At 38.1% G+C, this 13,268-nt stretch overlaps 1 protein-coding gene across 1 annotated transcript; it reads left to right on the top strand.

The window, feature by feature from the left end:
* The first annotated feature begins 420 nt into the window (after positions 1 to 420).
* On the top strand, positions 421 to 12,013 carry LOC113317727 (helicase-like transcription factor CHR28). Its single transcript, XM_026565867.1, has 12 exons — positions 421 to 770; positions 3,948 to 4,041; positions 4,192 to 4,641; positions 4,749 to 5,632; positions 6,047 to 6,118; positions 6,517 to 6,594; positions 6,692 to 7,607; positions 8,669 to 8,799; positions 8,909 to 9,130; positions 9,375 to 9,980; positions 10,317 to 10,526; positions 11,394 to 12,013. The coding sequence occupies exons 1-12, from the start codon at positions 627 to 629 to the stop codon at positions 11,496 to 11,498; spliced, it is 3,912 nt and encodes a 1,303-aa protein (XP_026421652.1). The 5' UTR covers positions 421 to 626; the 3' UTR covers positions 11,499 to 12,013.
* Positions 12,014 to 13,268: the final 1,255 nt, after the last annotated feature.

Below are 13,268 nucleotides of genomic sequence, written 5' to 3'. Positions count from 1 at the left end.
AAGTAAATCCAAACACCTGCCAGTTTCCAGCAAATTCCCTACTTTCCAAAAATATGAATACCTTGGCTCGCTAATAAATGAGCTGGTGGGACGCGTAACAGTGACCAGATCCGTTTGTACATCACTGTACCAATTTCCCGAAATGAGACGAATATTTCACCCCACCCGGTCCCGGTTGAAAATTTCAAAATTCAAATGGGAACCTGAAATATCGTTTCCCTTATATAACAAGTCATCAGAATTTGGTAGGGCCCACACTGCAGGGCACAATATCTATATCTTTCCATGTAAGCAACGCTGTTATAATTGGTTCAAAACAAAACATTATCCTAAAATTTGTCAGTCTCAAACTCGGTTTCACACTCTATTTAAACCCACGGTCTCAAAAGCCTCTTTTATCCTTCTCACCGTACACGTTCGCGCCTTGGTCGTCTTCTCCTCTCCTCTCTCCAATACCAAGTCGCGTTTTATTCTAAAAAAAAAAAAACAAAAAAACGAACTTTCCCTTCAATACCACGAAATCACTCGTTGTAAAATTCTAGGGTTTTTCTGTGTGAAATCAATTTTGGTATATTTAGGGTTCGTTATTACTTTTTTACTACTCCTCTCATGAGATTTTTATCAAGATGTTGAAGACTGAGAATAATAATCTTGATTTCTGGTCTACTGGTGATTTGGAAACTAATGACTGGGATAAATACTCGATTGATCTTGATTCACTTAATGCAATTCTTTCTGAAGATTCTGATCCATCTATTGACCATAATCAGGTATGTTTTTTTGTTTCTTAAATTGGATTTTAGGGTTTTTATTTTTAAGATTCTATTTGATCACAACTTGAAAAGTGGCGTGCACTAGAGAGGATATTGCTCATCTGTTTTCTCTGAAATGTTTTCAGTGAGATGAAATTGGTAATTCGACATTATTAGACTTCGATAGACAATGGTTATATAGAGAACTTCTAATAGCTGCAAATGCAGAACTAGTCAATATGCATGGGGAATAGTCTAAAGCCTAGGTATTGGGTTTTCTGATGGGTTATGCACTTAAAATTGGATTATACCATCTCCATCAGAAGGCTTCTGGTCCCTTTAAAGCGTCAGACCAATAATTGAGCTTCTTTTGTAGCTCTGGGTGTGAGTGGCCAGAGCAAGAGCAACTTTCTGTTCCTTCGCTGCAGCTGCAACCTATTTTCTTTTCACCATTTCCAGCTTCGTATGAGGTTCAGATGACCCTACGATCACCTCGTCTTCTTCCCCACGGAAGTGTATAGTAGTCTGTTTTCGGTCCGTCCACCATGGTGGTTTCAACTTCGAATGCAATTTCCAGCATCCTTCCTTAGTGCATCGGTTAATTTCACAATTATCACAACAGTGGTCACCTTGGCTTGCTGCTGCATAATCTATCCTTTCCTCTCTTTGTAGACCTATTGCTCATCATAGGGTTGATTCATCATCTCATTGTGCATAGCTTTCTTGCAACCATCGTCATACAATTAACTAAGAAAAGTGTCAGCGGTGTCTGATTAAGGAATGTTTATCCTACCTTGTATTCTTCAACAGTTTCTGGATCTCTTATATTCACGTTCAATGCCATGGCTTGCTTGCGGCACTCAGTAGGGGATTCTTGCACGCTGATCTTCCACGGCCCGCAGAATTGCACACTGTTAAGAGGCAGGCTGGATGTGTATGCTTCCCACCAAATAAGAGCATGTTTACTTAGTTTTATCTGGCGAAAACTCACCTTTTGCTCCTCGATAAACCCCTTAGAGCAACTGCAATGGTACGAGTAAAACCAAAGATTAAAGACTAAAGACAACGATCAAATTTGATCTTAGTCCGTGGTGCTACGCTACGGTACAAGATTATATTTGGTCAAGCGGAATATCTAAACTGCGCCGGTCGACCAGGCGCAAAAGAAAATCACGCCCAATGGGGCGCAAATACAAAATACGCCCAAATGGGACGTAGCCGTGAAATCCCGCTTCATGTGAGGCGTTATTAGAAACTACGTTTTATGAGTTCTTCATGATCATGACTAACTAATTAACTGTCCACTAGTCAGCACTATAACTAGTGGTGCTGTTGTAACCAGTGGTGCTGTTGTAACCAGTGATACAATAACTAGTACGAGCACATGTATACATAGCACTAACTAATATTAGTACACTAAAACGAGTTCAATTACGGCAATTATAGTTCAATTACGGCAATTATAGTTCAATTATTCACGGCAGTTATAGTTCAATTATTCCAAATTAAGATCAAAATCAGTTATAGTATTCAACAGACACCAGGCGTAACTTTGAGTGTAGCCTGAAATCAGGCTCATTTTAAAACTACGCCCCACCAGGCGTTGGTTCATATTCCGCTTTGTACAGGCGCAATTTTGGTTTGCGCCTCACTACCAGGTGGTGATTAAAGTTGCGCCCCACGTTGGCGTAGTCCTATTTTACGCTCCACCAAAACCAAACTTAAGACCAAATATGGTCTGGTTTTTAGTTTTAGTCTAGTATTTGCTCTTTGATCCGTTCCATAGTGTCTGATATTTGGTCCAGTTTTTTAGTTTTGGTCGTCCACTGTGGTTGCTCTTAGTACTGAAATAAACCTCCAAAGACTAGGTCCAGCCAGCTTCGTTGGACTTAATTCTCATTGCCTCCAATTTGAACGGACAAATTCCAACAGGCCTGAGCTATTTTTATGAATTCTGGTTTGGTGTCTGAATATCAGTTGTTTTGGAAGATGCAGATTGTAATCTATATACCATCTCCATCACTAGATTCACGTTTTTCTGCATCTCCAGCATGTATGTTCTGCCAATTCTCCATATAGAATTCTTGTGGATTTGATGATGTTAAAACAGATGTTTTCACTGATTCATTCTTCTAATGATTCTATCAGAATACCGGGATTTTATGGTACAAAAGCCCTTCCATCCATCACAGGAAACATTGCTGTACTACCTTTTAGCTCAGATACCAACTTAGACCCAATAAGATAATAAACAGTAGCTAAACAAGAGAAATAACAGAAATAGATGATTGCTCAAGAGTCGAGAGAAGCAACTTTACCTTCAAGATGTTCACTGCCCTAGGTGTTGAATCTCTCTATTTAGTTGACGTGGAGACGTTTACAACTCTACCTTAGGTATTGCAACTCTCCTTTCATCTTATTCCCACTTTGAATTATCATGTAGCAGTGATCTTTCTATCCTCTATATGTATGTACCAACTAGCACACTATTTATTAATAGAGCTCTTTTTAAACTACGAATTTCAAGGTTTGTAAACACTTCCCAAATTCGTTTTAGGAAATAGCCACTCTCGTATTTTTCTTAGGGATAGAATTCAAATTTTAAAATTATTCAGGGAGAAGTTCGCTCGTATGTAAACCTAGGGTAATTTGTCTTCTGATGGGTCCTATATACCTAAAAATGGATCAAAGAATATCACCACTGAAACTTTTATCAGTCCCATGGGCAGATTTTATTTTTTTATGCTTGAGATTTTCAAGACGAAAAAGCTTCTGCTTTTGTTCATGTCTGATTTTTACGAACTTAGTAAAAGGATATACGTGTAAACTTTAAAGAACATACTTGGTGCTGCTCAGACAATCTGGGGCTGTTTCTTAATGCAAAGTTGTATGGGCGTAGTGTTTTATGCTTTTAAAATCACGTGTCTTAGATCTCAAATTTTGTCGAGGGATGATAAAGAACAAGAGAGAGGGATGATATCACACCCTAGATTAATTTCTAGGCATCACAAAAGATTCTTTGTTGCAAATATCTTTCTTTTGTTGTAGTTTCACTGGACAGTTACACTCTTGTTTATTAGTTTGATATTAGTTCTTTTTTGTACCCCTATTTAGTACCATCTCTGCCTTGGGCATTTGGTACTGTTAAGTGCTTTTCAATGTACGACTCGTATAATAACATAAAGTGATTTACAGAGTAGTCCAGAGGATCTGTCAGGTAAAAGCTTCATCCAAGCAGAGTTAACTTCTGATGATGTCCACAAGGAGAGAGCACCCGAACATCAAAATGGTTGGTTTCTATGGCCGTGACTCTTCCTATATATTTCACATAATGTATTTATAATCTCTTAGCTGTTCCCGATTGATGTCTATGTGAAGGTATTGGTAAGACCTAATTGCAAATCTGGGTTTGCATTTGTCTTTTTGGCGTTGCTTTCAGGTAGTCAAGAATGCGGGGAGGCACATCAAGTGGGACAAGAATCCACTGCTTGGTATCCTCCGGCATATTTGGATCCATCATATTGTAACTCGGAGATGGAATCAGACTGCTTTACTGGGTCTCCAGGATATTTTGATGGCATGATATATGATCAAAGTAAACATGAAGCTCCATCAAGTACTAACTCTCCTGTTGATAGCTGCTCTGCCAGTCTTAGAGATTGGTTTTCAAGTTCTCATTCAGAACATGACATTTGGTCGGGGGAGAGGAGCACTGATTGCGAAAGGATACCAAACTTTATACCGGATTACAGTACTGCCTTATATCTTGCTCAAGGGGAAGGTAACCAGATTCCAAATTCCTCTGGTGGTATGAATTTCATGCATGTGAAGAGTGAAATTGCTGGGGAGAATGAATTCCAGCATCTGGGAGGAGATCTTCATTTGAGATGTATGTCATACCGTTTTATAGTAACATTCAATATTTGGTGCTGATTTGTATTGTACGACGTACTTAGTTGATGCATGGCTAAACTTTTTAAATGTTCAACCATGCAGGTCCTACACAATTTATGATGGAAACAGAGAAATCAGAGATCTCTCATGGAACTTACAGTGCTGCAAGTGGAAGCAGTATGGAAGATCTGGGATCACTGGAAAGAAATCCGTCTACATCTTCAATGGAGTTTCAGTTCATGGATACACACCAGCTATTACCACCAACTGCACCGTATTCAGAGATTAGTGATTGTAGAGTTTCTCATGTTAAGTCGAGCAACAATTGTTCGGCAGCAGTGTCTTGTGAAGTCTCAAGTGCTGTCGCTAATAGTGGATGTGTCACTGAATATTCGACTTCCATTAAGAGAGAGAACATGATGTACACTAAGGACGGGGTAGTGGATAATGTTCTAGTGTATCAAAATGGGTGTACAAATTCTGAGACTACTTCAGGAGCAGAGGAAGTAATAACTAATGCATCTCTCAGTGGGATCTTCATGAGAGACTGCATTAATGGAAGAGATCCTTCTTCTAATGCCTCCGGTGCTACAAGTCTATCGCGGTCTTTAATTCAGCCACTGCCCTATACTAAGAAGGAAATCACTTCTGGGGAAGGAATTGGCAAAATTGAACATGTAGCAGATGCCATCAGTAAACGTGTTAAGTACTGCCCTTCACCAGTTGGTATCAATGGGCCTTCTAGTAACAATGCCTTTCACTCGTTGGCTTCAAGTGAAAGGGACATAATTTGCATTGAGGATGATGCTGATTTATGCATCCTTGAAGACATCAGTGACCCCAGAACTCCAGCTTCAGTTTTAGTGCATGGAAAATCTCTCGTTACAGCTCACTCTTCTGGATTCAATGACTCCATTAACCCAGAAATGGGAGTCACGCGGATTAATGCAATTGATGAAAGGGTTGTTTTTAGAGCTGCAGTGCAGGTAATTATCACCAACATGTGTTTAGTAATAATACTGGAAGTAGAACGTGTTGAAATATATGTCCAATTTATGTCCTGCATAGTTTTTAAATTCTTATTTATGCCTAATACTCAAAATCTTTTATGTTCTATTTAGCGTTAAGCATGGCACAAATTTTCTTTTGTGGTCCTGACGGGGTCTGTGAAAAGACAGTAGGCAAGGCCAAAAGATTGGAAAAAACAATTTTATATAGCATACCTTTGTCAAGCCTGTTGATTTAGAATTATGGGGTGCCATGAAACTGCAGTTTCAGTGTACCAAATTTTTTTTTTTTTCTTTTTCATAACTGTTATCTTTTTGACCAATCCTCTGGTTTTGCTTAACAATTTGTGTGGGGTGCTTTGAAATATTGAACTAAGGATTTGATCACTGCAGGATCTTTCTCAGCCCAAGACAGAAGCTAGTCCACCAGATGGTGTTTTGGCTGTTCCTCTCTTGAGACATCAGGTATCGATTTAGTACTCTTTGTTTCCTTATGCGCACAAGTGCTCTTGGTTTAGTGGGAGACTCATTTCTGGTGTGAGGGTGGTTTAGGGGTGAGAGGGTGTCGCCCAATTATTGACTTTGTTTGGCAATGACTAATAGTCCATATGTTGGGCTCAGTACCGGCCTGCAGCAAGTACTCCCCCAGTTAGTGGTCCACTAGTCTTCTGATTCAAAACTCGATCTAATATAATGTATTCATTTTGTGGTGTGCCTTGTCTTCTTAATTGTTGCTGATATTAATGGCTTGCATATATACCCTCTCTGCCAAGATGTCATCCATTACGATATAAATATACAATTGTTACCCAAGTATTTCTTATGCTATCCAATCAATATAATGTTGAAGCTTTTCTGGGCAGCGAATTGCTTTATCCTGGATGGTCCAAAAGGAAACAGCCAGCTATCACTGCTCTGGAGGAATACTTGCAGATGATCAGGTTTAGTTTCATAGTGATCTCTATTCCTTGACCTTTTTTGAAGTTTCATTATCAAGAAAAAGAAGTAATTATATCTTGTTTGATCACTGTCTGACAGGGTTTGGGAAAAACAATATCAACAATTGCACTGATACTGAAGGAAAGATCTCCATCTTCCAAAGTGACTTCCATGGTTGTGAAGGAAGAGGAGTCTGAAGCCTTGAACTTGGACGACGAGAATGGTGTTGTGGACCTTGACGAAAGTAAGGAAGATGGTTATTCTGGTCATGACATAGTGAATAAAAATAAAAATCTTAGAAACTGTGAGAATGCTTTTGTTCTGAGGAAGGGTAGGCCAGCTGCTGGGACACTGGTTGTGTGTCCAACAAGTGTCCTTCGGCAATGGGCTGATGAGCTGCATACTAAGGTCAGAAAAGAAGCTAACCTTTCTGTTCTCGTATATCATGGAAGTAACCGCACTAGAGATCCTTTTGAGCTGGCCAAATATGATGTTGTCCTCACGACATACTCAATTGTAAGCATGGAGGTTCCGAAGCAGCCACTTGTTGACAAAGATGATGAGGAGAAAGGGAAGCGACAAGCTGGTGATAATTCTCTAGTGGGACTGTCTTCCAATAAAAAGAGGAAGTATCCTCCAAGTTCAGGTAAGAAAAATAGGAAGGATAAAGACAGTATGGATAGTGGATTGCTTGATGTTGATGCACGCCCTCTTGCAAGGGTTGGATGGTTTAGAGTAGTGTTGGACGAAGCCCAGAGCATAAAGAATCACAGGACTCAAGTTGCTAGGGCTTGCTGGGGACTCCGAGCTAAAAGAAGGTGGTGCTTGTCAGGAACACCCATCCAGAATGCGATTGATGATCTTTATAGCTATTTCAGATTTCTTAGATACGACCCTTATGCTTCTTATAAGTTATTCTTGTCAACAATAAAGGCTCCAATTCAGCGGAACTCCGAACATGGGTACAAGAAGCTGCAAGCTGTCCTGAAGACAATAATGCTGCGTCGCACAAAAGGTAAAAATCAAATTCAGTTTTGCATTTCATCTTATTTGATTTATTTTGGTGGATATCAGCAGTAGTGGATAGCCACCATTCTTTTCCAGATGGCTACTTGAACCATATCTTCCAACTAATGGATCAGTAAATATTTTGACTCTTTGGCAATTCTTGAACTCCCAATGTCATGGGTGAGGTTTGTATCTCATCTCTTTCGTGCCTGCGGACTTCCCTCATATCTCTTAGGTGTAATCCCTTTCTGATGTTTCATATATTCTGTCATGTCCTGGTTTCCTCACAGAGGTACAGTATTTGATCACAGAGATCACAGTTTAGAAGACAGAACTGTCACTTGCTTTGCTTGGATTGAATATATTTTATTGTGAAAAGGAACCGAAAAAACCTATCATAGGGAAATTATAGAAATGTAAATGATATACCATGTTTAAAGAGCACATACTCGACCACATGGTGCGATCTCTAATAATTATGGGTAAGACATATGTGATAGTCACAATAACCTCACTCAGATGGAGCTATTGCTGGCACCAAATACCAATCACTATATGTATTCGTTGTATTGCTACCTTAAGATTGTTCCCATGATCACCTTGTCATTAGTCATTTTGTAGCTGTTGGGTTTCTTAGTTGCCTCATTGCTATATCCTATTTTTTTTCCCCTTCAGAAAGTTTGTTGCTCTGTCAGGTGTTAAGATTTTTTCAAATACCTTAGATGTCTTTTTTAGTATTTTTTAAGCTTCGAAGAGAGCATTATTCTATTTGGTTTTATTTCGTCATCATAATTAAGATGACACTACAGGTTGGGAAATATCAGTGCTCATTTAGTGTATCATTCTACCTATTTTCTCAATTCTTGAAGTCAATTGTAGTTTATATTTCTGGCACTGTTTATACTAAAATATTGGTAATGTTGGTGATCTGTCAGTTGATCCAATACACAAGTTCGTATCTATGTTTGCTTTCGTTTATTTTTCTCGGAGTGCAACTAGGAATACATGAATGCTGACATTTTGCAATTGAGTTAATACTTATCTAACGGTAGTAAATGTTTTCTGTAGCCACGATTATTGACGGGGAGCCCATCATCACATTACCTCCAAAAACCATAGAACTCAAAAAGGTGGATTTCTCGATGGAGGAACGGGATTTTTACTCCCAGCTAGAGGCTGATTCACGTGCCCAGTTCAAAGTAAGAGCTTTGCGATGTTTGTTGTAGTATTAGCCTCAAGTCTAGCTTGCACTGTGGCGATAACATTTTAATTGGTCTCTAACATGTTGTACTCTTGCCTCATCATCAGGTTTATGCAGCAGCTGGGACCGTCAAGCAAAATTACGTTAATATTCTCTTGATGCTATTGCGCCTTCGACAAGCTTGTGACCATCCTCTTCTCGTTAAGGGATATAATTCTAATTCTGTTTGGAAATCCTCTCTAGGGATAGCAAAGGCACTTCCAAGGGAAAAACAAATGGATCTTCTAACCACATTGGAAGGTTGTTTGGCAATTTGTAGCATCTGTAAAGTAAGTCATTCTCACTTGACAATATTTATTTGTATTCATTTGTAGATCCCGAGTCTTAGATAGTTTTATGTTTTGTACTTGCAAGTTGCCAATGCCAGTAAAAGTTCTTTGATTCCTTTTGTCAATTTAATGCTGGCAAATGAACGTTTCAGTCTGTTTTGTTTTGTTTTTGTAACACAGCCTTATCTCTAGTTTCTCATTTGTAAATCTTTTGTTTGACATTTTGTTTGGTTTTGTGTGATAGGACCCCCCTGAAGATGCTGTTGTTACTATCTGCGGTCATGTCTTCTGTAATCAATGCATCTGTGAACACCTCACAGGTGACGATACTCAGTGTCCTTCTACCCAGTGCAAGGTTCAACTAAGTGTGACATCAATCTTTTCAAGAGGAACATTAAGAAGTTCTGTGTCCAACGAGCCTAGTCATGATTGTTCTATTGGAAAATCTGACCTGCAACTCGCTGAGAAACTTGAGCCTTGTTCAGAGGGCAATTCTGAATCATCCAAAATCAAAGCTGCTATGGAAGTTCTTGAGTCACTCTCTAAACCAAGAAATTCTGCCATCAAAGTGAGTTCCTCCGAAATTAGTGAAAAGATTGCTTCTGATTCTCATTGCAAGGAATTAGCCAGTGATACAATCGGCAAAAAACTTCTCGGTATGGAGAAAATTTCGGATTGCTTAATCTCGCAAGTCCCTGAGAAAGCAATTGTCTTTTCGCAATGGACACGGATGCTGGATTTGCTTGAAGCTCGTTTGAAGAGTTCTTCAATTCAATACAGAAGACTGGATGGGACAATGTCTGTTCTCGCTAGGGATAAAGCTGTGAAGGATTTTAAGACACTTCCAGAGGTTTGTTTGCGTTTCTTTTCATCTTTTTAATTTACATATTATTTTTACAGTTAAAATGTATAGATATCTAAGGGTACACGGAAATTAAGTTTGAACACAAGGCAAAGCAATTTATTCCACCAAGCAAGTGACAAAAGAACGGGGATTTACTTTCAGCATTTTATGACTGTCTGATTGGGAAGCATAAGTCTTAAAGAGCCCAGTATGTGTCCTTAATCTAAACAGGAGGGGACCTCGTGTAAAAAAAATTCAGCAGTAGAAATAAGTGAAGATCCTTCCCACAAAATCTCAATTAGATTCCTTAAATCTGAATATTTCCTCCTTTGCTTGTAACAGGTCACTGTTATCATTATGTCTTTAAAAGCTGCAAGTCTTGGCCTGAACATGATTGCTGCCTGTCATGTTCTTCTTCTGGACCTGTGGTGGAATCCTACAACTGAAGACCAAGCAATTGATAGAGCACATAGGATCGGACAGACTCGTCCTGTTTCTGTTTTGCGATTAACTGTGAAGGATACAGTTGAAGATCGAATACTAGCTCTTCAGGTATACTTAACTTTTCTAATTGTTTTGCTTTATTTTTTTTGTTTTGCTCTTCAGGGTTACATGTTTTAGGTTAGGTTGAAATTATAGCCGATTAGAAACACTGGATCTTTTTAGATTGTAATTTTAGGGTGAATCCCTAAAACTTGGAAACCGGGTTAGTTTGACTAGGAAGGGGAGTGCATAATCATCAATGATGTAGAGAACAGAAAATTAGGTGGCTTCAATGTTGCATTGAACAGATAAACAGCTGGAGGTCTAGACGAAAGGCAAAGTGCTGGAGCCACCTTATGACCATTTCAAATACTCAGCTTCACTGAGAGAGATGGCGAAAGACAAGTAAATGATACCCTGTTGGCAGGCAAACAAATTCGACCATCAATATTTATCTGTTCAGATACAATGTTAAAGCCCATGGACCTCAATCCTATTGAAAACCGACAGAGGAAGAGTTGTTCAACCATTAGACTCTTAAACAAATTACTCTTAAACAAATTTAGAGAACCCAAGGGGATGCGGGGCTACTTTAACATATAATCAGGATTAAGTCATCTTTTACATTAGTGTTAACTGGCCTATATGATTGTTAGTTTTTAGTTTTGAGATCTACATGTTGTGATATTGGAATTAAGCTGAATTTCTTTGCTTCATTCATTTTGTTCCCAATATCTTTCTTAGTTCCACCTTTCCACTTTCTCTGTCTATACTAGTATGTTCTGCTTTCACAACGTGCTGAACACAAGCTTATAGTCTCTTGTTGGGACCTTTTGAAGAGGATTTTGTAGTTTTACAACTTGGATTTTGTAGTTTTACAACTTGGATTTTGTTGAATGGTGATTGATCTAAATGTGTTTGGGACTGACTTTTCAGGAAAAGAAGAGATCAATGGTTGCATCTGCATTTGGGGAGGATGATGCAGGTGGTCAACAGACTCGTCTCACTGTTGATGACTTGAAATATCTTTTCATGGGGTAGTTTGTGTCTTCCTTTGAATCAACTTAGTTTTGGAATTCATTCGGTTTCTAAGAGGTCTCTGTCAGTTTTACGGTTCTTGAGGCCAGCACATATATATAGTTTCCATAAAAGGTGGTCAAATATTTTTGAAGAAAGCACATGTACAGGCAAGATATTGAAATCATTTTTTCTTGGTGGACAAAGGAGCAAAGGAGTAAAAGAGAAATTCAATTTAACAATAGATATAGAAGAAGGCAGAAGCAGGAAACAAGCATTGTTAAGTCCATTATGTGAATACATTGGTTGAAAAATTTGCACAGTTACTAGTTCTGGTTGAATATAGGAGAAATTCTCTTTGTTTCTCTTTTCTGCAGTCTCTTGCTAATTGCAGTGTTTAGGTTTTGTTAGTTGGATAGTAGTGTTACTAGTAGTATGATGATTCTTATTCTTTTTTCCTTTGTAACCCAAAGTGTAAATCAGAGATTTTTGTCACCATTTTTCAGATACAAATAGAAAGTTTATTTTCTTTTTAAAAATCTCGGCTAAAGGAAAGCTCCAGAGTTATTGATATATAGGAAAATAATGGGAAAAATATCGTTTGTTCCTTTTTTAGGTGGTCCCATGTTTGTTTAGTCCTTTGGAAAAACGCCTTTACTGTTTGGTCCATAATTATTTAAAAATATTAAATGGACAAAAATACCCTTCCAAGTTAATTTCTACTTTTTTTTTGTAGCAACTCATTCTTCAAAATGAACTCCTGTTAATTTCTACTTATTTTTTCAGAAATCACCTAAAAAAACAGAGTTCGTTCCAGAAATGAACTCCATATAAAAACCTAAAAAAAAACAGAGTTCATTCCAGAAATGAACTCCATATAAAAACCTAAAAAAACAGAGTTCATTTCAGAAATGAACTCCGTATAAAACCTAAAAAAACCAGAGTTCATTCCAGAAATGAACTCCGTATAAAAACCTAAAAAACCAGAGTTCATTCCAGAAATGAACTCCGTATAAAAACCTAAAAAAACAAAGTTCATTCCAGAAATGAACTCCCTATAAAAACCTAAAAAAACAGAGTCCATTTATGGAATGAATTGCAGCGTCATCATCTTCATCATCTTCGTCGTCTTCAACAACAAAACACGAGTTCATCTTCAACAACAACATCTTCATCACAAATCTTCGTCGTCTTCATCATCTTCATCGTCTCCACCATCTTCAACAACACTAGCAGCAAGAAAAAAAGAAGAAGAAAAACGCACAAATCTTCATCGTTCATCATCATGTTCCTCATCTTCATCGTCTCCACCATCTTCAAAAACACTAGCAGCAAGAAAAAAAGAAGAAAAACACACAAATCTTCATCGTTCATCATCATGTTCTCCGTCTTCATCGTCTCCATCATATTCAACAACACCAGCAGCAACAAAAAAAGAAGAAAAACACACAAATCTTCATCATTAATCATCATGTTCATCGTCTGCAAAAAAAAAAAAGAAAAAAAATGGAGAGGAGAAAACTAGATCTGAAAATAAAGAGGAGAGAGAAAGTAAATCTGAGAATGAGATATTTTCTACTGATCTTTTTTCTATATATGTGGTCCCAAAAGGATATTTCTATCACCTCACAATGACAATTACATTATCCATGACATCACCCTAAGACCAAACCTAGGACCAAACTATAATATATTTTCCCAAAAAGGACTAAACATACACATGACCGAGTCAACTGGACTAGACTCTCTCTAATATATTATTCATAGAACTATATGGTATTTCCTACTAAAATA

Source organism: Papaver somniferum, chromosome 10 (assembly GCF_003573695.1).
Source record: "Papaver somniferum cultivar HN1 chromosome 10, ASM357369v1, whole genome shotgun sequence".
Classification (NCBI taxonomy): domain Eukaryota; kingdom Viridiplantae; phylum Streptophyta; class Magnoliopsida; order Ranunculales; family Papaveraceae; genus Papaver; species Papaver somniferum.
Note: the sequence above shows the minus strand (reverse complement) of the source record. Positions and strands in the feature narration are given on the sequence as shown.